The sequence below is a fragment of the Desarmillaria tabescens genome, assembly GCF_030435595.1.
Source record: "Desarmillaria tabescens strain CCBAS 213 chromosome Unknown EV420scaffold_7, whole genome shotgun sequence".
Lineage (NCBI taxonomy): Eukaryota > Fungi > Basidiomycota > Agaricomycetes > Agaricales > Physalacriaceae > Desarmillaria > Desarmillaria tabescens.
Window position 1 is genome coordinate 1,399,154 of NW_026848306.1, and position 24,355 is coordinate 1,423,508.

Here is a 24,355-nt window from a genome sequence, read left to right on the forward strand (position 1 = left end):
TCGTCGACGACGACGACGGCGAGGTGAGATGAAGCGTTTCTTCAGCAGGTCGCCAAATCGTACAGATGAAAGCTCTGTTCCATCTCCCGCAGCGGTTCCTACCTCCTTGCCCCATCCTCACTTGCAGCCGAAATATGTCGTTCCACCAGTTCCTCATCCAGCCCCATATGAACATGTAGCGCTTCTTGCGACAAAAGAAGGTCTTCTGATGAGACCTTATGAACTGGGTGCAGGGACATCCTCTATCCATGGAGCCAAGATTGCTTGGGGTCGAGGTGGAAAAATTGAAGAGATATCTGTGGTTGGGGAGTGGGAAGGTTACATCGTCGTCCACGGTATCGTCGGTATTCTTGAGCTCTTTTCATGTGCGTGATCTTATCTTTGCTTTCAATATTTCACTTACAATGGATCAGCGTCTTATCTGCTCGTTATTACCGCCAAGACAGACGTTGGAAACCGTAAGCCGCGTCCATTCTTTGTTAATAACCAGAAAATAATGCTTCCCAGTGTTGGAGGAAAACCACTTAATCTATGGCGTTAAGGGCGTCATAGCGATACCACTCCATGAAGAAGGTGCCCATGAAAGGATTAGAACGCTCGCATCACGCGTAAATCTGAGCCATCTCTCGACTAGCCGTACTCTGGATACCGTTTCTTCCCCGCGCGCCACCAATCTGACAGGCGATTTGCTACCCTCATCCTCAGATTCCTACCATCTCCAAGCCAAGCCCTCGTATTCAATTTGCACAGACACCTATCCCAGTTTCTGATTATGATTCGAACACAGCCGAACATACCCCACGTTCACGCTCTCCATCTGAGGCGTCGTCAATATCATCGGAGGCATCTTCAGCGTCTCCAGTAATTAAGGCCCTAGCTTCGCGACTGTCATTTTGGAACCGGTTGTCCCCTGGAACTAGGGACTTGAAGCAGGCGAGCGATGATGTCTTCAATCCAAGTCCTAAAGACGAGAAGGATATTTTGGAAGAGGGAGATCCCGAAGAAGTGCTAGCTCATATCGTGGCGCCGGAACCCATCTCACCCGAAGAACGACATTCGGAGTTGGAGAGAAAGATTGTCAAAGAGTGCGTGAAGGAGTTCACGAAAGGTGGGATGTTCTTTGCATACAACTTCGACATAACACGATCCATGCAACATAAACGCGATCTCATTGCTAAGACACAGAAGCAAAGTTTCTTACTCGCTGATCTCAACGTTTTCTCGTCTCATAAATTGGACCATACCGGAAATGTCTCCGAGCCGAATCCAATGCTGCCGCTTTGGCGAAGAGTGGATAGGAAGTATTGGTGGAACGAGTGGTTGGCAAAACCTTTCATTGATGCTGGGGTTCGTTGCTTCTTTCTGCCTTGATTTACGTCAAAGTTGAATATATTTCAGTTGCACCCATACGTTTTACCTATCATGCAGGGTTACTGCCAAATATCTACATTTGATATACCAGAAGATGGTGCTGAGGATCCCGTACCTGTTGAATATGTCCTCATATCCAGGCGGTCGAGAGACAGAGCGGGATTGAGGTACCAACGGCGAGGAGTGGACGACGAAGCCCATGTGGCTAATTTCGTGGAGACCGAGACAATAATGCAAGTCGCGGTAAGTGTCCAGTTTTTGATCCATCAAGCTCGAACTCAGTTACCTGTGCAGAGAGAAGGAAAGATGAATACGTTTAGTTACGTGCAGATTCGAGGCTCTAGTCGGTCTACTCATCTATCTGTTTGCTCCAGCATTAATTGTCTTACAGTACCCCTTTACTGGACGCAAACTGGGTATGGGCTGAAGCCCCCGCCTGTACTCGCTGCAGATCGGACGCATAAGCAGAATCTCGACGCTATGAAGAGGCATTTTGGGAGAACGGTGCCTCTTTATGGACCTCACGTAGGAATATTTATGTCTTCCCTGATGAGAGCTCTGTTCTGATGAGTTGCGTATAGACAGTAGTGAACCTTGCGGAACAACATGGTAAAGAAGCTGCCGTTACACAAGGATACAGAGACTGCATGGCGGAGTTAGCATTACCTGATGTACAGTGCGTGCCACCTTGACTTCTTGAGATCATTCGGCTTATGGTGGAGCAGGTATCATGAGTATGATTTTCATGTCGAAACTAAAGGGATGAAGTAAGCGCACGGCCTGCGTAGTTCATAAATCCTGATCATCTGTCCTATAGATACGAGAACATTTCGAAGCTCATCGACAAGATGGACAGGACATTCGAGCATCAAGGGTGAGAATCTGCTTTCAATTCTCCTCCCGTCATTCTGATGTCAAGCCGGACAGATTTTTGTGGATTTCGGATGCGAATGTTCTCTCGACGCAGAAAGGCGCTTTTAGAGTGAATTGTATTGATTGCCTTGACCGTACAAATGTAGTCCAAAGCGCCTTTGCGCGTCATGTGCTTCAGACGCAGCTCAGGGCGGTGGCGTTGGTCGGTGGGACGGGGGATAACGATCTGGTGTTTAATGATGTTTGGGCCAACAATGGAGATGCTATAAGCCGCGCATAGTGAGTCCGATCTTACGGTTCGGTGTGATCTGGTGCTAAGATAGGTTAACAGTGCGGGCACGTCGGCGTTGAAGGTAATTAATTGCATTCTATTCTTTCCATGTCAACTGCTCAAGCTCCCGGGGATGACAGGGCGACTTCACAAGGTATAGTCTTTTCAGTAATTCTCCGTTTCCGTGGTTGATATGATTGCAATTGAAATAGAACCGGAAAACGCGATTTGAGTGGGCTACTCAACGATGGTGTGAATTCACTAGCTCGGTAAGCCTTTTAGGCCCGGTCTCTGCTACTCCAATTTTAACATTTGGGTTCTTATAGAATGTACACGTCTACGTTCAGCGACTGGTTCTGCCAGGCTGTAATTGATTTCATGCTTGGGCATCGAACGCTGAGCGTGTTCAGCGAATTCTTGTTGAAATTACAATCAACAGATCCGAGAGACTTGATACGGCTTTCGAAGATTAGAGCGGAGGCTATAGCTACTAGTGTAGCGAGAGTTTTGGAAGAAGGTGAGAGGCTATTGGCTGGATGGACCATGTTTGCGCCAGAGGAAATGGCCGTAAAGGTTGGAGATAAGTGGGAAGAGAAGGTGTTACTTTTGGTGAGTGAACATTTAGTTCTCTGTTTTCAGAGGCTAGTGGAGCCTACAATAGCTCTTCTTCAACTCGTTTTATCTTGTCATCTGCTCTATCTTTTGCTCGTGCTGATGGGACCTGTGTGTAGACTGCAAGAGCTATTTATATTATCGTCAGTGTTGCACCCTTACGTTTGTTTAATGGGTGTATTTTCTGACTGGCCGAACAGAGTTATGATTATACCCTACAGAAAGTGAAGAAATATACCCGCGTTCCGTTGGGCGACATTACTGGTATTACAAAAGGTGAGTGTAATTCCAGTGATCTTAAATTATGTGGTACACTAAGACATGGTTGTAGGCACCTACATACTGTCTCCATTAGAAGAGGCGAGCAGGGATCCGGAACAGAATGCAGGATTTGTGATTGAATGGTTGAGCACTCGGGAGATCACACGCATGACGAGCTACTCGATGAGGAACTCATTGGACTTGTTGGCAGTTTCGCCGCCTCTCAAATCCAACATGTCATCGCCTGGGATCAAATACAAGTCCATGACCGTAGGATCGGGCAAGGCCAGCAGGGTAACGCTAAGCTCAATTCTAGGGAACGGGCATGCAAATGACGCGGAGAAAACATTTGCGGCACTCAAGATGCTGCCTATTGATCCCACCCGGTCACAATCGCAGAGCGCAAGCAGTGAAGAGGTCGAGATAGCGGGGAGTTGTCGAGAAGCAGTGAATATGGTGGTTGAACGGATCAAGCGAGCGTGTGAAGATGTTGGCGGAGTAGATAGTGGATTCGTGAGAGAGGGGGACGTGGTAAGTCTGGCAGAGGCTCAGCGAATGACGAGCATGTATACCAAGATGGAATATGGGGTAAAGAGGTTACTCTGGCTGGGAGGTTAGCTAGTAACCCCTCGGCCCCCAAGGTATTCACTCTACGTTCTTAGGTATAGCGTCATTGCTTACATCCATTCAAGGGCTTCGCTGTGCTTCTTGCAATTTACGAATGTCACGACCTGTTTACGAGAAAATTGAATGATGGTACCACAAGCATGAGGTCGTTCCTCTGAGATTCAACCACACCTCGGAAGCACAAACAAATCCATGGATGGGCAGGGAAGACCCGGTATCCTGGTGCCGATTCCGCTAATAATCAGCTGAATAGCAGAGATGCTCTTTGAGGATCAATATAATTCTAGCTGCAAAATAGGTCGATGCTTACCACACTAAGGTCTGACAGTTGTTTTCGTCGATATTGTTCAACTAATAGAGCGCCCAAACATCGTTAGAAGCAGCGTGTCCGTAAAGGGATGGTTCAGTGTAGCCCCTCACCTAGAACGACATCGGTGACGCTCACAGAGCCGCCACCATGCTCATTTTGAACTAAAATTCCGTTCCTGTTTATTGTCCACATGGCTAACTGAAAATTTCGTCAATATCGCGGAAAACATCCCGCCATGCTAATCTACTTTGAGGAAACGAAGCGAGGAGGGGCAGAAAAATCTTCAATGCGTTTTAAAGCTCCTCAGTGCCGACAGGGACTGCCTTTATTACGCTTCGACTTTCTTCACTCTGAGAAAAACAGTCAAATATTATCTTTACTCTCTGCCGGTGGGCCCGTGTTCAAGCGCTAGCTTTAGAATCTGTCCCTGAGCCAACAATAATAGGCGACGTGTACAAAGAACATATAGGATCGATGGGTGGGATCTTGAATGCCGTAGGCGTTTTTTTCTGAAGCCCAGTATCAGCTGTGTGGCGCGGATTAGGTCGACTCACTGCAAAACAAGTGGAGTAGGCTAGTAGAAGTTGTGATTACAGAGTGCAAGCATGGTGGCCCGGTCTAGTCAACTTTCAAGGTCCTTCCCGTGGGAAAACTGTAGTGTAGATGGTTGAACGGATTAAGCAGTCGTGTGAAGGTATTGGGGACTCTAAGCTCTGAGAAGGAGACTCGCCGAGACTGAGCAAACAACGAACGTGTATACGATGAAATATAGGCTCTGGCTGGATTAACTGTTGTCTTATTCGCTGGTACTCTCTCGATACTACCCTAGGGGTAGCTTATTCTTAGCTATAGCGTCATGCTTACATCCGTCCAAGCGCGTGGCTGCGCTTCTTACAGTTTATGATGACATGACATTTGTTTACGGAAAATTTGAATGATGATGCTCCACAAGCATGAGGTTGCACTGCTTCGAAGGAACGTAGCGTATATTCCGGGCAACAGTCTGCATGGAGGTTTACAGGACTGTGGGAAAGGCCGTCGGCATGAGAAGACGATGTTTGAAAGATTGAAGGAGCGTTGCCGGACAATGCCAAGGCAGCGATGGGGCCGAAATGGAAATAGGCGGATTAGTCATGAGGTGGAGCAAGGCGGCTGTCGGAGTGAGTCGGAGTTTGAAAACTACCCGGCAGAGGTTTGCGCTGCCCACTGTTGACCACAGCGCGATACAGCGACCCTTGGGCGGCCAGCACGAGCGAGAGAACCGGTGAGCCCGCTATTTCTTAGATACAGACAGAAAGATGACTGGAAGCGGTTAGGTCGAAGGGAGAGACACGGAGGCAAAGTCAAGAATCTGAATAAGCGGGACTGGGTATATAAGGCATGAGTAGGATGCCTTCTCCTGCTGCAGAGCCGCCGACAACACAGCCGACAAAGGAGGCCCCGAAAAAAGGTCGGCAGAAACGCTCAACGCAGCCGACGCCGGCACCTCCCCCGCCGCAACCACCTCATTATCCGACGCCCTTCATCATGAACCCGGCGTCATATCCTTCTTCCTACCCTCAATATCACACCTCTCCCCCTCCCAATGCTTACCCTTACCACATGCCCCCATATCCTTACCAGTATGGCCAATATCCGCAGCCCGTCGTCGGCCAGCATCCCGTCCAGCCAGTCGTAATGTACCAACAGCCGCCGCCGCCGCCCCAGTCGGCAGATCAGCCGTCTGCCTCGTCCTCTGGCAAGCGCAAGCGCAAACCGGAGCGCGGCGGCAAGGATGATGACACCGACGACGACGCTGCTCGCCCTGCCTCGGCCGTCGACATGAAAAAACGCACCAAAACTGCCCGTGCTTGCGATTCTTGTAGGAGTCGCAAAATTCGCTGCGACGTCCTTGCCGACAGCGAGCCTATTATCTGTCAACACTGCAAACAATACGGCTTCGAGTGTACCTTCTTCTTGCCTATTACCGAGACGCGTTTCAAGAAGAAGAAACAAGCCGAAGACGAGCATCACGACAAGGACAAGGCCGGCGCGTCTGCAGGCAAAGACATCGCTGTCTTCGGTGTGTATAGCTTTGTCCTGTTCTGGTGAATGCTAATTGAACAAGGTCCCACCTCTGTCAACCATCTTCTTCATTCTACAGCTACCGTGCCTCCAAGATCATACGAATCATACGATCTTCGCTATCAACACACATTCGAAATCAGTGAATCAGGCGACAGGATTATTGTTCAGCATAAGCCCCCCGCTCTCGACCCTCGGGGCGGGTCGCTCCCTGGCAAAGACACACATATTGAACCAGACCTTATCCAGCAGCTTGTCAACGCGTATTTCGAATATGTTGCACCACTGCTTCCCGTAGTGACGAAGAAAGAGTTTCTTGCTTCTTCGCCGCCACCGCCCATCCTCCTCTATTCCATGTGTCTAGTCGCTGCTGCAAGGAGAGAGGTTCCTCAAGGCGTTTTCGATTCGATTCGATACACCGTCAATGCTCTAATCAGAGCCGATGATGTTCTCTCTACCGCATCAATCATCAACGTACAGAGTCTGCTCATTTTGTGCATGACTGGCGACTGTCACTCACAGTTTGTACCTAATGCTCTCTCAGCATTGTGGGTCCGCCTGGGAAGCGCGATACGCATGGCTCAGGATCTCGGCCTACATCGCGCAGAGACTGTTATGCAAGACATTGAACTGCGACGCAGACTCTGGGGTGCATGTGTAATTAGTGATCGTACGTAACTTGAGGCTTTATCACTAAGCTTTGCGCTGATGTTAAATAGGATGGTTGTCTTTAACTTATGGACATCCATACATGATTGACGTTCAAGATTGCGACGCGCGATTACCGAGTGGTGGCTCCGTGGGCGATATGTATATGGACGAGCTCGTCCGTCTCAGTATTGTACTTGGACGGGTCCTCAAGACCATATACACTCCAAGTGGATTGACTTTCACGACTGATGAGATGCTCGAGAAACTCTTGGCTGACATCGAGGCGTGGAAAGCCAATCTTCCAGAAGGCTTGAGGTTTAGGGGAGAATCGAGTTCATTAACTTCTGGTCAGTCAATGATGATCTATAGGCTTATGCATGGTGCTGATTCCTTTTCTTCGTTCAGGTATCCTTCACCTTCTATACACATGTGTCTGCATGATTTTCTGGCGAGTCTTCATGCGGATCTCGTATTCCTGTCCGTCACATCTCAAGTTTGGGTTGACTGTCGAACAATGGAGTGCCCTCGTTGCTCTCACTGGAGAGTCTATTGACTGGCTGGATGCGAATGAAGGCGTTTATGACGTCTGGCTCCTCATAGCGTATGGTGCTACCAGCTGTGCGCTTGTACAGTACCATACGTGGGCGAGAAGGAGAGATGGGGATGCAATGGGAAAACTGAGGAAGCTTAGGGACTGTGTGAGGAGGTGGGAGGCTAGCCTGAGTCCTGATCACATGAGTACCAGGAGAAAGGTGATCTCATTATCTTCCTCTTCTTCGGCGGGTTCTGACTGTAACACTTATAGACCGCTGAAATTATTGGTCTCTTATACGAAGCGACCCAAGGTGATGATGTTGCTGTTGCTGGTCCTCCAGTCCTCAATCCAACGGGAGGAGTCACCGGCAAAAAAGCGCCCGAAGGACTTGACTACAAACCCGATCCATCTCGTCCCGGTGGTGGCGTGTTCGTCGCTAGGGACGGATCGAATCCTATAGCTTCCCCATCGGCGTCTTCGACTCAAAATGGAATGGAGATGAGCTCATTTGTAACCGCGTCTGCGCCTAGCGATTTTGGATCCTTAGGCATCAACGTGAACCCTGCGATGAATTATGTATCCAAGGGAGGCTTGAACCAGGTAATCAATTCCTTGGATATGAGCGGAACTGTTCAAGAGATGGCGTTGACTGATACTGGACTACTCGAAGGAATTCCAGGTGGGATGTTCGATTGGGGTGAGTATCTGTAGTCTTCATAGCCTATAAGTGTACTTATCGTGCGTTACAGGCCAGTGGGATACATTCTTTGCCAGACTCAATGGCACTGGCGTGACCGTGGATGCGCCGGTTGTCCCAGAACCCCCCAAGTGAGAGAAGGACATATTGTTAAATATAATTGTGTATCGATATCCTTACGGTATTCGGTTTCGTTTCTTTTTGCTTTTCTTGTTAGCGCTGTCGTGTTTTCTCTTGAGATGATAGACTATCTTTATTCGGTTGTAGCTATACACACGTTGCAACGAACGTCAACCTATAGCATACCGTCAAGCTAATGTCACCTGGTTTGACGAGCGAAGTACTATATTATTCGTCTTTAAATAACTTTCCGCAAATAGAGATATAGATTCTTGTCGATTGTAAAGCTGATTTCAGAAATCAATCTGCTCGTCGTAAATGTAACGCATCAGTTTCGAAGTCAGTTTCACACAATAATGTTGTTCTTGGCCAGCCGGAAGATCTTGTTTCTGCTGTCAGTGTCATCGATTTGAAATTGTTTCCACGTGAGATTGAATGATTCATTATCGGTACTCATCTTTGCTGATTTTTGAGCTCTCTTGAGACGACTAGAATAAGGGTAGTCCGCAGAGCATTGTGTAGGATGGTCAATCTGTTCTGATAGCATCAGGGATCACAAAAAAACTCGACGAATTTCATCTGTCGGAACCTCGGTCCGCGCCACATATGGAAGGTCACCTGCCAAATGGAGCCTAGCCTCGCCCTTGGCAACCTCCTAACGGTCACTCGTGTTTCGGATTGGCGTCCTACCTGCATCCCTTCTTTCTCCCATTCTCCCTCACATTTCTTCCTACCCGACCAACCGCCCTTCCTTGGACCGATTTTTTACGTTCTTTACTACAGAAAATAGAGGAGATAGAAGATGGGAGGCTCGTTGCCTTACAGGATTGGTCATGCTGGTGCAAAACATAGAAAAAGGGCCAGCGGTAGTGCGTTTTTTCATCTCTTCGTACCGTAAAAACGATATTAACAGGTCCGCAGCCTGCTCTACCGGCGGTTTCTACACGTCCCCGGCCAAGGGTGCCGTTGTAAATTCACTTGAACCGACCACGATTTCTTGGGATTCCTCCTGTTTGGATACCGATAATGTCGACATTCACCTGTACGCACCTTCCTTGGCCAGTCCCAGGATATACGTCTGGGAAAATGTCGCCAACAGCCTGGGGACCTACAATGCCACTCTGAAGCCGAGATGGTGGAACGACACGAGCACCATCCAGCTGCAGCTTGCCATTCTGGCTTCAGGAGATGCGCCTTTCCTCGCTACTCTCCCTGCCGGCCCTCTTTGGAACGCAACTTACACGGAGCCTTCGACGGGCGTTCCTGATTCTGCCGACATTTCGAAGACTGACTCGGGTAGCGAGACCGTCGGTTCCCTTTCTGGGGACAACAAATCTTCGTCAATGTCAGGCGGGAAAATTGCGGCAGCAGTCATTGTGCCCTTGCTTTTCGCCGCCCTCTGCGTTGCGGCATGGATCAAATGGCAACGCATGAAGGGCCAAGAGAAGAGGAAGAGGTTCAGCGAGGCCATCGACAAGCGGATGTCCACCATCAGCCAGGACTGGAAAAGTTTGTCTGCTGCTGGTGCATCCGCCGCCATTCGCAACAGTATCGCGGTCTCAGGAACTGGTTCCGGTGGCAACAGGGCAAGTTCCTTCAGCTTCGGTGGTATCCGTCCCAGCTCGACCTACACTACCGATGGTGGACAAGCTGGCGTCGGCAGCAGTTTCTATCATCAGGAGAATACGTCCGTTGGTCCAGAGATGTCCCAATTCCGCCGACCCAAATCTTCTTTCACCTCGGCTGATCGGGTTAGCCGCGTTTCATTTGCTGAAGGTACCAGGCCATCGGGTGAAGTAAGGCGCTCCACCGCTGGACACAGCCGCGCATTCCACCATTCCTTCGTCCCGCCCATACCTACTCGCAAGGATAGCAATGAAGGATTAACGGATGGCTCGATGAGCCCGACTCAGACTGAAGGACCTGAGAGTCTCACCATCGAAACTATCAGAGCCCGCGTTGCTAACGGAGATATCTCGGTAAGGGCCAGCATGGATGAAGAATTGAGCCCGGCTATTAGCAGTATGTGTCTAGATTTTTTTTTCTCTGTGGGATGGCATACTGACATGTACTTCAGTGATACGGTCCATTTCGCAAGCTGATTCTGCTACGTACGTTGCTTCTGATGCTGACCCTGGCGACATCGGTTCACAATACATTGTTCCTCCCCCCGCCGCCAAGCTACACGATAACCGCTACAGTCAGTCCCACAATGAGACCATCTTTGATGCCACGTCCCCTGACTCGCCTTCGGCTACGAATACAATATCCTTCCCTTCGTCTCACACGCCCAGTAATGGAATGTTCAGCGGTTTCGGCAGCTCACCTTCGAATGCCATGAGTCCGGATGATATGTTACGCGCTTACGCCGAGAGAAGGAAGACGAATGGAAGTCCTACCGTTATGATTCCCGCCGGCGGCGTTCAATACCCAAGTGCGACCACAGCAAGAACTTTGGTTCCCGCAGGTCCTGGTGCGATGAGTCCTTCCCGAGGTGAGCCGAAATGTGTAAAACTCCAAGGACAGTCATTAATAGCCGTGTAGGTGCATATGGAGCTATGTGGGAAGACGACAATAACAGTGGCAAGGCCATGTGAATATGATCTGCACCGCACCCTCTTTTTATTTTATTCTTTCTTTTTTGGCCTCGTACATATTGTAACCATCGAGTTAGGTGAGGTGGTTTGTTCTGTTCTGTTCGCCATCGGAGCCCCAAACGCTACGCTGCTGGACAAACGACATTTGATGGCTCCGGTGAAGATGCGAGTATGGTGTTGTATATAATATAGTCAATATACCCGTTTGATTTGTGTCTATGAGATCATTTTTGTCTCGTAGAGTTTTGTTCAAATCATTCTTTTGGCGCTTTATGTTATTCTTCAAAGGAGATAAGCTGGAACTGAAGTACTGAATATCCGTCGTTTGAGCACGTGGCTATCCCGTCTCTTATCTGATAACTCCCATCATCGGATTTGCAGATGGGCGAGTCTGATGCAGTAAGGCCGTTGATCCTCTACGCCACGGAGTCGGGAAACGCACAGGAGACAGCAGACAACATTGCACGCCATTGCAGACGCATTCACGTTCGATGTCGAGTACAGGATGTGGATACATATCTTCCTGTGCATTCCTTATTTTCCCAGAAAAAATTCCGTACTGAAATTTTATTAGGACGATCTCATAAATGAAAGTCTCGTTATCTTTGTGATAGCTACCACTGGATCTGGTGTCGAACCACGGTCAATGACCTCCCTCTGGACTATGCTCCTACGCTCGGACCTCCCCGCAGATTTATTCGAAGACATACATTTTACTGTCTTTGGCCTGGGGGATTCTGCGTACGAGCGCTTTTGCTGGCCAGCGAAGAAACTTTCCCGCAGGATGAAGGGACTCGGGGCAACCGAGATATATGAAAGAGGTGAAGGTGATGATCAGCACATGCTTGGGTATGTTACCTTTGTGAACGTGTTATGTGAGGAGTTAAAACAAGGAAGATAGGACAGATAGTGCTCTCGTACCATGGATAGAAGGCTTGCTGGATGTTCTGGCGCAACTCTTTCCCTCGGTAGAAGGAACAAGCAGACTACCATTGGACACCATCCCTCCTCCGAGAATGGCAATGACAAAATCCAGTGAAGAAGAGTCCCCGGATCCATTACTACAGGATCCAGCCTACCATCATGCTACGCTCAAGTGCAATAAGCGTATAACGGCAGAAGATTGGTACCAGGATGTTCGCCATTTCCAGTTCTCGTTCGAAGAAGACATACAGTACGCACTCTCTCCGTCGTCGTATGCCCAGTCTCATGCTGGATCAGATACAATCCCGGGGATGTCGCAGTTATCCATCCTTTACAGCCATATGACGATGTCGAAGAGTTTCTGTCGTCCATGGGTTGGGGAAATATCGCTGATGAAGTCTACACGCTAGAACACGTCGAAAAGGGTGATCCACATTCGCTTTTTTTCTGCGCGAATCTGAATGGAAAACATCAGATCAGACGATGCCTAACCATATTCCGCGCTGTGCAAGTCTTCGAACGATCTTCACGCGATATCTCGACTTTAAAGCTGTCCCTCGCCGAACTTTCTTCCAGTACCTGCGATATTTCAATACGGATGAACAAGAGTCGGAGAAGCTAGATGAATTCCTTTCGATTGATACTGCTGTCAGCATTTCTTCCGACTCCCATTGACCGACATTGAACTCACTCGCAGGACGAGTTATACGATTATTGCCAACGCGTCAGGCGGACAATCCAAGAAGTCCTTACTGAATTTCGTGGGTCCAAGATACCATTACCATACATATTCGACATATTCCCACCACTTAGACCTCGAGAGTTCTCGATAGCCAGCTCCGTCAAGGTAACTTCAGATGTCTGCTTAATAAGCTCGGTCCACAACTCCCGTCTAGATGCATCCTCGTGAGATACAACTCTGTATCGCTATCGTCAAGTATCGCACCCGCTTAAAAATTCCTCGCCGGGGAATTTGCACCTCGTACCTTTCCACCCTGCAACCAGGTATGCCAACTTCGAGCTTCTGTTGGATCGCGTTTCACTATCGTCTAGGTCACAAGATAATTATTGGCCTACGTCGCGGATTTATCAACCTCCCGGACCAAAAAACACACATCATATGCGTAGGTCCAGGCACTGGTGTCGCACCTATGCGATCCTTGATTGAAGAGCGTCTCTTTACCGACACCACCCGTATGTTTTACAAGTCTTTCGCATTAGCTTTCTACAACCATTTTATCAGGTAACACGCTGTATTTTGGTTGTCGGTCTGCCTTAAAGGACCAGCACTACGGCAAAGAGTGGAAAACATATGCCAAAGAAAACAAACTCGTGTATCGTGTCGCTTGTTCGCGGGATGGTCCTGAGGGGGTAAAAAGGACTTATGTTCAAGACCTTATAGAAGCAGATGGAGAAAGGATTTGGGAATTAATATCGGAGGGTGCGCGGGTGTATATTTCAGGGTATGAAATCTTATCTGTTTCCTCCGCTTATCTCATGGAACTCTCGCTTTAGATCATCAAATAAAATGCCTGCAGCGGTGAAGGATGCCCTTCGGCATTCCGCAGTCAATTATGGAGGTCTAAGCATCGATGAGGCGAAGGAATATGTGAAGAGAATGGAACTTGAAGGCAAGCTAATGGAGGAGTGCTGGAGCTGAGGTTCGGCTCAGCTTGTTGAATGATAGTGCTTCGTCATAGAGAGAGCATCATTGGAGATCATTTCAAACTCACGAATTATTTTTTTCATGTGCTCGAGCATATATGTGTTTATCTAAGGCATAAAATATCGAAGTGGTTCATTTACAGCCAACCGAGTCGTTGTGGCTGTGTAGTTGAAACCTGAGTAATCTCTTGCTTCTACTTACCAAGGACCCGCTGTGCGGTTGCTCTGGAGCCTGTGGATACCTTGCCAGTATTCTTTCCAGTAAAAGTGACGGCTTCATTCTTTAACAATTGTATGGGTGGGCGGGTGATGAGGGTATGCGAATACTGACTTGGAATATTGTGAGCCCTCAGCGCAAACCTGGTCGCAGCAGCTGAACAGAGCTCCATTTGTTTGACAGAATGGGATCCGAACGATACCCCAATATCATCCGTAAGTCGTCATTCTCGTTAATGGTCCTTTCAATGACAAATAGCTTGCAGATGGAATACACTGAAGACGCAGGAAGCGATTTTGGACCATCTGGATGCCGACATCATATGTTTCCAAGGTGTGTTTCTTGAAAAAAAACCTTCATGACTCTTACAGGTCGTAGAGATGAAAACTTCGCGTCAAAATCTCAGCAAGGACATCGCGACGCCAGAGCCCTACACGGCTTTCTTTTCTTTTCCTGCAAAGAAGACTGGGTACTCAGGAGTGGCAATTTACACGCGTATTGTACCTTGCAAGGCAGAGGAAGGTCTAACTGGACTGTTGGATATCAAACCGCCTCTCACTCACGAGGAGCGAATTTCGCCTCCCGCTTCTTATCCGTGTCATTCGCCTGTTGAGGCTGAGGGCGACAACGAACTAGACCTCAAGGATTTGGACAGCGAAGGACGTACTCTTGTGCTCGATTTTGGCATGTTCGTCCTCATCAATGTTTACTGCCCCAACGACGGTACAGACGCAGAAGATCGTATCAAGTACAAGATGGATTTTCACCGATTATTATCGGAGCGAGTGAAGAGGACTGATCGAGTCAGAACAACGAGAGGTTATTGTCGTTGGTGATCTTAACGCGTGCGCGTCGTTAATTGATCATTGCGAGGGAGAAATCATGCTAAAGAAGCTGAAAATCAAAGGTGGAGGAGACATGGCTGTTGCAGAAGAGGCATTTTGGGCAGAGAAAGAGGGCAGGAATTGGTTGAGAGAGTGGCTTGCTGAGGGAGGGGGACCTATGGTCGATGTGGTAAGGCGGCAGTGGCCTGATAGGAAGGGGATGTTCACCTGTAAGTGCTGCTGGTTGTAATGTGCTAGTCGCTGACGTTCTTTAGGCTGGAATACCAAGATATCTGCCCGGGCATCGAATTATGGGACACGCATAGACTACATTCTCGTCACCCCCGGCCTACTTCCATGGGTCAAAACTGCGGATATACAGCCTCATGTCAAGGGAAGTGATCACTGCCCAGTCATGCTTGACCTTTATGACGAACTACCCGACTCGGAGGGTCCGCGTCTGCTTCAGCATATGTTGACCACCAATGCTGTTCAAGTGCCCAGACTTTCCTCCAAGTATTGGGACGAGTTTTCTGGGAAACAGCGTTCCCTTGATACATTCTTCGGGCAAAAGGCTCCGACACGTAAAACTGCTGGTAGCACACAGCCATCATCGCCACTCTCCCTTTCACCCTCCCCGCCACCGTCATCTCAACTGTCCTCGCAGGCCTCGTCATCAAAAAGTATAGGGTCGCAGCCTATACCGGTCAAGCGTAAGCAAACCCAGTCGCAAGTTTCCTCCAGTTCCAAGAAGGCGAAACCCGATCCTGAAGGACAAACAAAGCTTTCGTCATTCTTTAGCAAGCCAAAGGAGCCAACGAAACCGATTGTAGTGCAAGACTCTGATGATGATAACATTGACGATGAAGATTACCGGTTGGCAGTGAGACTCTCACTCTCAGCCGACACGAAGACGGCATCCCCGTCTTCGTCAAAGAGCCACAATGCATGGAAAGCACTCCTGGCACCCATCCAGCCACCGCGTTGTCTCGTTCACAATGAACCTACGAAGGAGTTGACCGTTACGAAGCCGGGAGCTAATAAGGGAAAGAACTTTTTCATCTGTTCACGGTATGTGCCCACATCTTATCCCATTCAAGCCCTGATTAGAGTTGTAGACCTGTGGGCCCGGGTTATGATAAGGGAAAAGCTGAGCGAGATAGAGAAGACGTGGATCCGAGATATAAATGCAACTTTTTCAAATGGTCCAGCGAGGTCAAGAGGGAGGCTTTGAGGAAGGAGGTATGAATTGTATGGTTTTTTTTCTTGGATGTATACACAATTTCTATCCACTGTCTACTTATACACTCTTTCAACTGCGCTATTGTTGGAAGTAATCTGAGTGGGATCGGTCCGAGTATCCGAGATTAGCACGGGAGTGGCCGTAGCACGTATCTCAACTTGCTTTCACCTTGCCTCTCATTTCGTCTGTCATCAGTATTCATCGTAGCAAAGGCCGGCAAGGAACTGGTATCTCTTTCTGAACTAAGAGGTAATATTACTCCTGTACTTCAACGGAATCTGACTCACTGAAATCGTTACCTCTGAAGCAATGAAAGTTTCCTTGTGGCCAATTCTTCTGATTACGATGGCCGCTCCAACGCTTTCTGTGCCCCTTCTACAATTCGAAGAATCTCAACACGTGTTGGCGCTGCCCAAATCCAACCCCCGTGCAAGTCTACCCGCAACCAACCCAACAAGATCTTTCTGGATCGATACCCCGGATGCTAATCCTTTAGGAAGCGAGGGCAGTACAGGTGCTCTCACTCAAGACGCGGATGTTTGTATCATCGGCTCAGGAATCACCGGCATCTCTGCCGCTTATCATCTCTTGAACAACTCTAGCCTGAATGTAGTTGTACTAGAAGCAAGGGATTTCTGTTCGTTTCTCCGCTTTCCGTCTTCCGGTGCTTACTGTGATTGTTATAGGCTCTGGAGCTACAGGTGTGTTCGAGCCGGGCATCCTTAACCAAGTCTCTAATTCCTTATTATGGTAGGACGTAATGGTGGGCACCTCACCCCGTCCACGTTCCTAGGATTTAGTGCAAGTGCTAGCGGATACGGGAAGGAGGAGGCGGTTAAATCGCTTCAGCTAGAGAATCATACTGCAGAGGCTATCGTGAAAATTATCCATCAAGAGGGCCTAGCGGATGCTGTAGATCTTGTGCGTGGGGGGCATACTACCCTTTTCCTGACGGAGAAGGAAAGAGAAGAGGCGTGGAGGGACTATACTGAGGCACGCGCCGCTGGCTTAGAGCTCAACGATGTAAAGTGGACAAGTATGGAAGACATGCAAACGGTAGGAGCCTTGAAGCTTGAGCTGTCACATGTCAATGGTCCAGGCTTGATGTAACGAAATTGCAGAAATACGGAACGTCGTACCCAGCCGTACAATTCGACGGGCATAATCCTACGGCCTCTCAAATTTGTTACACACCTGTATCGGATCGCTAAGCAACGCCTTTCAGATGGTAACTTGACGCTACATACCCGAACACCTGTCACCTCAGTCAGTTCAGCTTCGAATTCTACTCGACGGTGGGAAGTCAATACGCCACGAGGATCAATATCCTGCTCCTATGTTGTTCATGCGACAAACGGTTATGCCAGTCATCTCCTACCACACCTTGCCGGGCCGGAAGGTATTGTACCGACGCGCGGTCAGATCATTGCCTTACGCTCCTCAGCCAAGTTGGCGCCGGGAAGCTGGGACGGGAATGAGGGTTTCGAATATTGGTTCCCCCGGCCTAGAGGGGAGGGATTAGTCATATTGGGCGGTGGTAGAGAAGCGTCAGGCCCAAGTTTCGAATATTATGAAACTGATGATGGGAGTGTCAATGCGGATGTAGGAAGAGCACTGAGAGGGTTTCTAGGAGGAGTGTTTGAAGGAGATAACGAAGAACCGGAAATGGAATGGACTGGGATTATGGGATTTACGAAGATGGGAGATCCTTTTGTACGTCTATGCACCTTGTTTGACCAAAAAGTGATAGCTTATTTTCTTGTTAGGTTGGGCCCGTTATTGATTCATCCAATCCTAAAGGATATGAAGGGCAGTATATATCTGCAGGCTATACGGGGCATGGAATGCCGCGAGCATATGCATGGTGAGTTCAATTTCCACATAGCATTCATATGAGTCTGTTTACGAGCTACTATAGCGCGGAAGCCATTTCCACTATGATTTTGACAGACATGTCAAAGAAAGAGTGGACAAGGCCTGAATGGTTGCCAAAGAGATATTTGACCAGCTCCAGGGTATAGACAAGTACGAGTTTTAGATAATATAGAATTCGGCACAAAGACCAGGCCAAGGAAGGACGGGTGTAACTAACTCCAAACTACCTGCACCCAATACGTGGTACGGGAATAAATTAGAGCAGTAAGTCATAACTTATAATTGAGGCCGATGAATCGCTACTTGTCTATAACTGGTACCTTGAAGAGCATGGCCAGGGCCCAAGGCCAGAAATGTTGCTATATATATATTTAACCTGGTCCACATATACATTGGAGTATCTGAAAGGCTTCCCTACTTCTCCTGCGCCCAGAACTTCAATACTGTATGTGCTGCCCCGCTGAAGACTATATATACAGATACAAGTTCAGCGAGTACGGTTTATCAGGCTAGCTGAAGACTCAGACAGGTCCGTCAGTCACTACTTACAACGTGAAACGGTGTGAAGAATGAATTCGCCATCAGAAAGTTGAGCTGCGCAACCACATAAGTGCTTGAAGCTCCTCATGACAATAAGAACACCTCATCCCGTGGGTGATGGCGCAATAGTAATAGCGATTCGGATAACAGATAACCGTTACATGTGCTTCGAACAGATTGGCCATTGATATCCTGGCAATGACTACGACCAAGCGTCCAAACTTCCTCCTCATCGTAGCAGATGGTAAGTACCACTACAAAAAAATCAGGCATTGAATGTACTCATAAACAATGCAGATCTTGGCTTCAGCGATGTAGGGGCTTTCGGATCGGAGATTCATACTCCAAATCTTGACAAGTTGGCGGAGGCAGGTGTCCGGATGACTGACTGTGAGTTGTGGTTCATTCAACGTAGAATGGGTCTGAGAAATGGAGATAGTTCACACTGCTGCGGCGTGCTCGCCGACACGTTCCATGTTGTTGTCAGGGACTGACAACCATATCGCAGGCGTAGGAGTGATGGCAGAACAGAAAAGTATAGTTGGGTCGTCCGCTCTATCCGAGAAAATGACAACTAACGTCAGAAAATAGGGAACGATTTGGACCGATGGAACGCGCCTGGACATGAAGTATGCATGATTTTCATCTTTAGCGACGGGCACTGACGCGTGTTCAGGGATACTTAAATCTACGGGTCGCCGCGCTTCCTGAGCTTTTGCAGGACGCTGGATATCACACTTTGATGAGCGGAAAGTGGCATCTTGGTTTGAAACCAGATTTCGTGCCCAGCAAGCGAGGCTTTGACCGTTCCTTCGCGTTGCTCCCTGGAGCATCCAATCACTACGGATGGGAGCCGCAATTTAAGGATGACAAGATGAGATTCTTCGAGCAATTCTCGCCATTATACGTACGCGACGGAGAAAAGGTTGATTTGTAAGTTTTGGGTAATGTTTGCATTGATTAATGATTTGACATGAATCCAGGAAGGCCAATACGGATAACGACCCCGAAGGGTTCTTTTCATCCGATTTCTACACATCAAATTTAATTCAATACATCGCGGAGAAGCCGAAAGATAAACCGTTTTTTGCCTTCTTGCCTTTCTCTGCGCCACACTGGCCGCTTCAAGTGGACAAGAAATACCGAGACAAGTACAAGGGCGTATATGACGAAGGTCCAGAAGTTCTCCGACAGAAAAGACTGTCAAAGCTGAAGGAAATGGGTCTCGTCCCTAAAGACGTTGTGGCTCATGACGTGGTAGCACCCGAGGAGAGCGAGTGGTCGCGATTGACTGATGAAGAACGCGCTCTTTCGGCTAGAGCCATGGAAACCTATGCCGGGATGGTAGAGAACATGGATTGGAATATTGGCCGCATCTTGGCATACTTGGATGAGATCGGAGAAACCGACAACACCTTTGTGTTATTTCAGTCCGACAACGGAAGCGAAGGCGCCTCACACGAAGCGAGGCCTGTGATGGGCAGAGATCTTATGGCCGTTATAAACAAATTTTATGACAACTCACTTGATAACATTGGCGAGTATAATTCGTTTGTGTGGTACGGGCCGAGGTGGGCCCAGGCATCGACTGGTGAGTTATTTATTTATCTTGTGATAGCCAGGAATGCGTATTGACATCGTGAAAGCTCCAAGCAGATTATACAAGATGTACAGCACAGAAGGCGGCATTAGGGTACCATTGATTCTCAGCTATCCGCCTTGGACCAAGTCGGAATTTGTAGGAGGGAAGATCGTGGATGCCTTTGCGACTGTTATGGATGTCACTCCCACAATCCTCGAGCTTGCCAACGTTCATCATCCAGGTACAGGGAAACTCTTTAGGGGAAGAAAGGTAGAGAAACTGCGGGGGAAATCGTGGGTTGAATACTTCAGCCATATCAGAGATGACCCAAAAGCTATTCACGGCTCCGATGATCCTGCGGTAGGCTGGGAATTGTTCGGGCGCGCAGCACTTCGCCACGGTAAGTGGAAGATTCTTTTCATGCCGGAATGGTCATACGGGACCGGGAGATGGGAGCTATACGACTTGAGCACAGATGCTGGAGAGACCAAGGACCTGTCGCAAGAACAGCCCGAAAAGTTACAAGAGCTCCTGGTCCTTTGGGACGATTATGTTAGAGAAACTGGAGTTGTATGGGGCAGTGCACTAGGTCCGCTACTAGTCGAGACGAATACAGATCACAAGGATGTTATTGGAGGTGATCCTATAGATGATCTTCGAGCCTGGATGCCTGGACGAGAACAAAGCGCTCTTGTACCCAGCACCTAACTGCTTCTGTACCTCGAAACGCGCCAGAGTACTGGAAACAGAGATGCATTTTTGTATGGCTTCGATGTAATGGCTCCTTCTAAGTACCAAGTTGAATTCGCAAGTTTCTGACTAGAGGTAACGGCAGTTTCCGAAGAATTTGATGACCTCCCGCATTTCCAAATCTGGGCAGCCTGCTTACCCTTCCCTCTTGGCTTTGATGTCCTTGCGATGCTGTCGACGTATCGCTGTCTGTTGACGCTAGCTTTCCTTCTACTTTATGCTCAAATATCTATTTCTCTAAGTATAGCTGCCTAGTACTTTGGAGTTCTCCCAGCATCATGAGTTGCTCTCATCACCCGAAGTACAAAGCGTTACGGCCTCCCGTCTGTCCTTATCGAATATCGGTCCGACATTGAGCCTTAAAGCTCAGCCGACGGTCGTTTATCGACCAAGTTCCGTAGAAGCGCTCCACAGGGCACGGATGCGATCCATGCGATACAGCGAAAGCGAGAGAGTAGGAATGGAATGCCGTCGAAGTCCTTGGGCCTGACGTCCAGGATATTCACACCCTTGCCCAGCTAGCCCGCATGAGTGGTAATGCCTATGCTCTTCCTGGAAGGAAGAACTGGTACGATCTTGATGGCTCGTGGAATACTGTGGGCAACCGTACCCTTGTATTCCGTACTTGTCGTACTTACCTATCTTTAGAGCTTTCCTTTTGGATGGGAGGATCCTGCGGACGGGTTTCGGGGCCATGTATTTATATCTTCCGATAACTCCACCATCATCTTGTCCATCAAGGGAACTACGGTACAAGGGCCCTCATCGAAGAAGGATAAATTCAATGACAACCTGTATGTTTTGACTCCACAGGTACATATCTATGCATGTTGCTGATAACCATCTTACAACAGGCTGTTCTCGTGCTGTTGTGCTCGAGTGGATATCTCTTGGGTGTTTCGTACTGTCTGTGATTGCTATGCGAAGAACTGGCGATGTGATAATACCTGTCTTTCAGAAGCACTAATCCAAGACAGTTTATTCTATTCTGTTGGTGTCGTAAGTGTCGTGGCTGCGTACGTTGTATGCTTCTGGCATTGACAAAGGCCGCGCAGAATCTTGTAGAAGATCTACTTTTCATATACCCCACAGCCAACATATGGCTTGTGGGGCATTCGCTGGGAGGTGCCTTAGCTAGCCTTTTAGGCTCCACGTTTGGTCTACCGGCTGTTGCCTTTGAAGCACCGGGCGAACGACTAGCCGCTAAACGTTTACACCTTCCTCTGCCTCCACCTCTTCTTAACGGGTCAGCTTCTCCGGTTCCGATAACACACGTATATCACTACCGGTGACCCCATTCCTCAGGGAACATGCACCGGCATTGGTTCTCCTTGTTCTCAGGCTGGTTATGCCCTTGAGACTAGATGTCATCTCGGGAAGAGTATTGTATTCGATACGGTGAACGTACTAGGGTGGAAGGTAGACGTTAGGAAACATGTCATTAAGGATGTCATTACCAAAGTCCTGGAAGCGGATGTTATTGACTGGGAAGATGGTCAGAATGTTCCTCTTCCACGAGAGGAAGAAGACTGCGTGGTGAGTGAACACGTTGCTAACTTTGACTCTCGTTTGACGTGGTTTCAGGATTGTTTCAAGTGGGAGTTTGGCGAGTACAAGGGTGATCGGTAACTATACCGTGGCTATAAGCAACTTAGAATTCTATGACATTCGCGACGACAAGGATCTACTGTATTCTATAATATGCTTGTGTTTGTGCTTGTAATACCCTGTGAAACGTAACAATATCTGTATCACAAGTCTGGAATATACTCAGGCCGAAATTAAAACTCTGTGCCTCCAACAAGTTTACCTTGAATAAACACTCTCGCAATATTTCTGTCGTCTCCACAAAACAGGAATCTCTCCAACATGCCCTCAAGGACCGCTTTCCCTTTCTTTTCCGCTCCTGAATCCCAAATAGAAGGGATGTCACCCTTGGCAGAAACATTAACGATCAATGCGTCAAATGACTTTCCAGCAGAAAACGACCCGACACGTTCGTTCAGATCACAAACGTCAGCTCCGCCGAGCGTCGCGAGATACAACAGTGTCGCGACGGAAAGCTGTCGATCACTGAAGTTTCCTGACATCGGCTTCGATTCTTTGGCTTTCATGGCGATCACTTTAGCGGCGATACTAGCGCTTTGTACGCTACTGAGGATGGATGGGGAGTATCCGCCTGAAACGTCGGTGCCGAGGCCGACCTGGAGAAGAATAGATAGAGCAACCGTCATTCTCCTTGAAGAACAAGACAAACCTTTATGCCTCTGTCCTAAGAACTCTCCGATTGGCGCGACACCGCTACTCAAATTGAAATTGCTGGTTGGACAGTGGACTGATCCCCGCTTTACGCTGTGCAATGAGGTCCATCTCTTGGGGTTCAAGGTGGACGGCGTGCGCCAAGACGGTGTTGGAGCGCAACAATCCGAAGGAATCATAAACATGCGCATAAGAAGAACAGTCAGGAAATAATTCCTTGGTGAATTCGATTTCAGATTGATTTTCTGATATATGTGTCTGTATTCTTAGGCTAGTATCCGAGGACTGCGAGTTTGCCGAGAGATGCGAGCAAAGGAGAACTACACGATATTGCGAATCGTGGTGTCAGGATCGGTTGTACGAGAGGTTCCTGTGTATGGTCAGGATTCAGAGACCGAATATGGGCTATAAGTGATTCCGTCGCATCAATAGAGGCTTCTGCAGGATGGCTCTACAGTAGTAGTCCGGACAAGTTTCTGTCCATGCTGCATTTCTGAAGATAGGAACACGGTCAGTCCACGCGGATGATATCTGCCGTAAGCACATGAACCTACCCCCACGAACGCACGCTGACCTGTGAATAAGACCGCTTCATCAAATTTACCGAAAGAAGGAGACAAGAAAAGAGCGCACCGTAAGATTTGATTATATCCGCCAGAAGCTTCGTGGCTTCAAGGTGTAGTGTTCCGTAGTAACAACAAGTTGTAGTCTGACACCGAAATGAAGGTTCTCCTCAACAATCACCCAGGCATAACAACGGAGCAAGACATACTCCATTATTAATGATTCGATATACAACCGAGGAGTAGGTACGTTGTGCGAAGTCAAGATCCGCGAATTTCGCCTCCACAGGAAAGGTGACGTTGGAAAGCCAGTCTAGCAGTTCATATTGCTGTCCGCTAAGCAGGTGTCAGCAACAGAAATAAAGCAGGGCGCGCACATGCTTACCTGCCAATGTTCGGAAACTGAGGTGCATGCTGCAAGCCGAATTGAGATGAAAGCCCCCCGTTGTGCCAGATAAACTCACGTACGGTATGTGTATCGATGAAACCGGGCATGATAAATTCTGTTTCCTTCAAAGGAATAACAGCATTACCACGGCAGCCCTTCTGACGCAATGTTTCCTGAACGAGGGAGTCTTCCACGTCTTCAACCAGCCATTCAACGCATCCGGTTACCCCAACAGCAAGAAGACATCGAGGCAGCGCCTGGAAAAGCGTCAGACTGACAGGGTTGATTACAGAGCCAGTAGTAGATGGTGGTAGACATTCGACCAAGGGCAGACACGACAGTAGAGGACCAAGAGAAGCGAATGGTTTTTGAAAGAGATAAGATAAGATCGGCGAAAGCGAATTACCCTTTCTGTCACTTTCATCAACTCGGAAGCCGAACTAGCCCCTTCTCTCGACTTTCATCATCACTCAACTTTTTTCATCGCAATGGAGCTGGGAACGAAATTTCCGGCAAGGCTAGGAGCCATTTTTGCT

General features: G+C 48.4%; 9 protein-coding genes across 9 annotated transcripts; 8 read left to right on the forward strand and 1 right to left on the reverse strand.

The window, feature by feature from the left end:
- Positions 1-28: 28 nt before the first annotated feature.
- EV420DRAFT_1638841 (inositol 5'-phosphatase) lies at positions 29-4,006 on the forward strand (the record flags this gene model as incomplete). The annotated part of the gene is made up of 18 exons (XM_060476885.1): positions 29-365; positions 414-458; positions 508-650; positions 706-1,347; positions 1,399-1,614; positions 1,666-1,714; positions 1,763-1,896; positions 1,953-2,047; positions 2,097-2,138; positions 2,189-2,245; positions 2,299-2,523; positions 2,576-2,597; positions 2,656-2,669; positions 2,728-2,784; positions 2,842-3,124; positions 3,247-3,270; positions 3,328-3,403; positions 3,459-4,006. 18 exons carry the CDS (start codon positions 29-31, stop codon positions 4,004-4,006), a joined length of 3,009 nt encoding a protein of 1,002 aa, XP_060335230.1.
- A 1,846-nt stretch (positions 4,007-5,852) lies between these two features.
- Positions 5,853-8,407, forward strand: EV420DRAFT_1264133 (fungal-specific transcription factor domain-containing protein; the record flags this gene model as incomplete). Its single annotated transcript, XM_060467212.1, has 6 exons — positions 5,853-6,387; positions 6,433-7,059; positions 7,109-7,387; positions 7,446-7,792; positions 7,846-8,272; positions 8,325-8,407. 6 exons carry the CDS (start codon positions 5,853-5,855, stop codon positions 8,405-8,407), a joined length of 2,298 nt encoding a protein of 765 aa, XP_060335231.1.
- A 581-nt stretch (positions 8,408-8,988) lies between these two features.
- EV420DRAFT_1329389 (uncharacterized protein) lies at positions 8,989-11,257 on the forward strand. Its single transcript, XM_060468795.1, has 3 exons — positions 8,989-10,414; positions 10,470-10,886; positions 10,937-11,257. The coding sequence occupies exons 1-3, from the start codon at positions 9,226-9,228 to the stop codon at positions 10,987-10,989; spliced, it is 1,659 nt and encodes a 552-aa protein (XP_060335232.1). The 5' UTR covers positions 8,989-9,225; the 3' UTR covers positions 10,990-11,257.
- Positions 11,258-11,330: 73 nt separating this feature from the next.
- EV420DRAFT_1520738 (uncharacterized protein) lies at positions 11,331-13,742 on the forward strand. Its single transcript, XM_060472184.1, has 10 exons — positions 11,331-11,514; positions 11,564-11,838; positions 11,891-12,163; positions 12,211-12,338; positions 12,389-12,561; positions 12,611-12,760; positions 12,810-12,918; positions 12,967-13,107; positions 13,157-13,376; positions 13,429-13,742. Exons 1-10 carry the CDS (start codon positions 11,371-11,373, stop codon positions 13,571-13,573), a joined length of 1,758 nt encoding a protein of 585 aa, XP_060335233.1. The 5' UTR covers positions 11,331-11,370; the 3' UTR covers positions 13,574-13,742.
- An 11-nt stretch (positions 13,743-13,753) lies between these two features.
- Positions 13,754-15,991, forward strand: EV420DRAFT_1627818 (Endonuclease/exonuclease/phosphatase). Its single transcript, XM_060476046.1, is given in 7 exon segments — positions 13,754-13,919; positions 13,979-14,010; positions 14,061-14,128; positions 14,174-14,580; positions 14,600-14,849; positions 14,895-15,690; positions 15,738-15,991. 7 exon segments carry the CDS (start codon positions 13,896-13,898, stop codon positions 15,865-15,867), a joined length of 1,707 nt encoding a protein of 568 aa, XP_060335234.1. The 5' UTR covers positions 13,754-13,895; the 3' UTR covers positions 15,868-15,991.
- On the forward strand, positions 15,992-18,119 carry EV420DRAFT_1520748 (FAD dependent oxidoreductase-domain-containing protein). The gene is made up of 6 exons (XM_060472185.1): positions 15,992-16,111; positions 16,170-16,563; positions 16,663-16,918; positions 17,006-17,575; positions 17,629-17,726; positions 17,781-18,119. Exons 2-6 carry the CDS (start codon positions 16,172-16,174, stop codon positions 17,881-17,883), a joined length of 1,419 nt encoding a protein of 472 aa, XP_060335235.1. The 5' UTR covers positions 15,992-16,111; positions 16,170-16,171; the 3' UTR covers positions 17,884-18,119.
- EV420DRAFT_1303781 (arylsulfatase) lies at positions 18,119-20,686 on the forward strand. Its single transcript, XM_060468439.1, has 8 exons — positions 18,119-18,266; positions 18,323-18,521; positions 18,575-18,667; positions 18,717-18,812; positions 18,869-18,906; positions 18,954-19,202; positions 19,265-19,868; positions 19,924-20,686. The coding sequence occupies exons 2-8, from the start codon at positions 18,476-18,478 to the stop codon at positions 20,565-20,567; spliced, it is 1,770 nt and encodes a 589-aa protein (XP_060335236.1). The 5' UTR covers positions 18,119-18,266; positions 18,323-18,475; the 3' UTR covers positions 20,568-20,686.
- A 450-nt stretch (positions 20,687-21,136) lies between these two features.
- EV420DRAFT_1638847 (Alpha/Beta hydrolase protein) lies at positions 21,137-22,238 on the forward strand (the record flags this gene model as incomplete). The annotated part of the gene is made up of 6 exons (XM_060476886.1): positions 21,137-21,205; positions 21,258-21,403; positions 21,464-21,608; positions 21,665-21,883; positions 21,951-22,145; positions 22,194-22,238. The coding sequence occupies 6 exons, from the start codon at positions 21,137-21,139 to the stop codon at positions 22,236-22,238; spliced, it is 819 nt and encodes a 272-aa protein (XP_060335237.1).
- Positions 22,239-22,390: 152 nt separating this feature from the next.
- On the reverse strand, positions 22,391-24,348 carry EV420DRAFT_1618767 (uncharacterized protein; the record flags this gene model as incomplete). Its single annotated transcript, XM_060475386.1, has 11 exons — positions 22,391-22,813; positions 22,838-22,954; positions 23,001-23,139; positions 23,195-23,317; positions 23,339-23,361; positions 23,423-23,442; positions 23,502-23,577; positions 23,641-23,767; positions 23,817-23,845; positions 23,900-24,092; positions 24,290-24,348. 11 exons carry the CDS (start codon positions 24,346-24,348, stop codon positions 22,391-22,393), a joined length of 1,329 nt encoding a protein of 442 aa, XP_060335238.1.
- Positions 24,349-24,355: the final 7 nt, after the last annotated feature.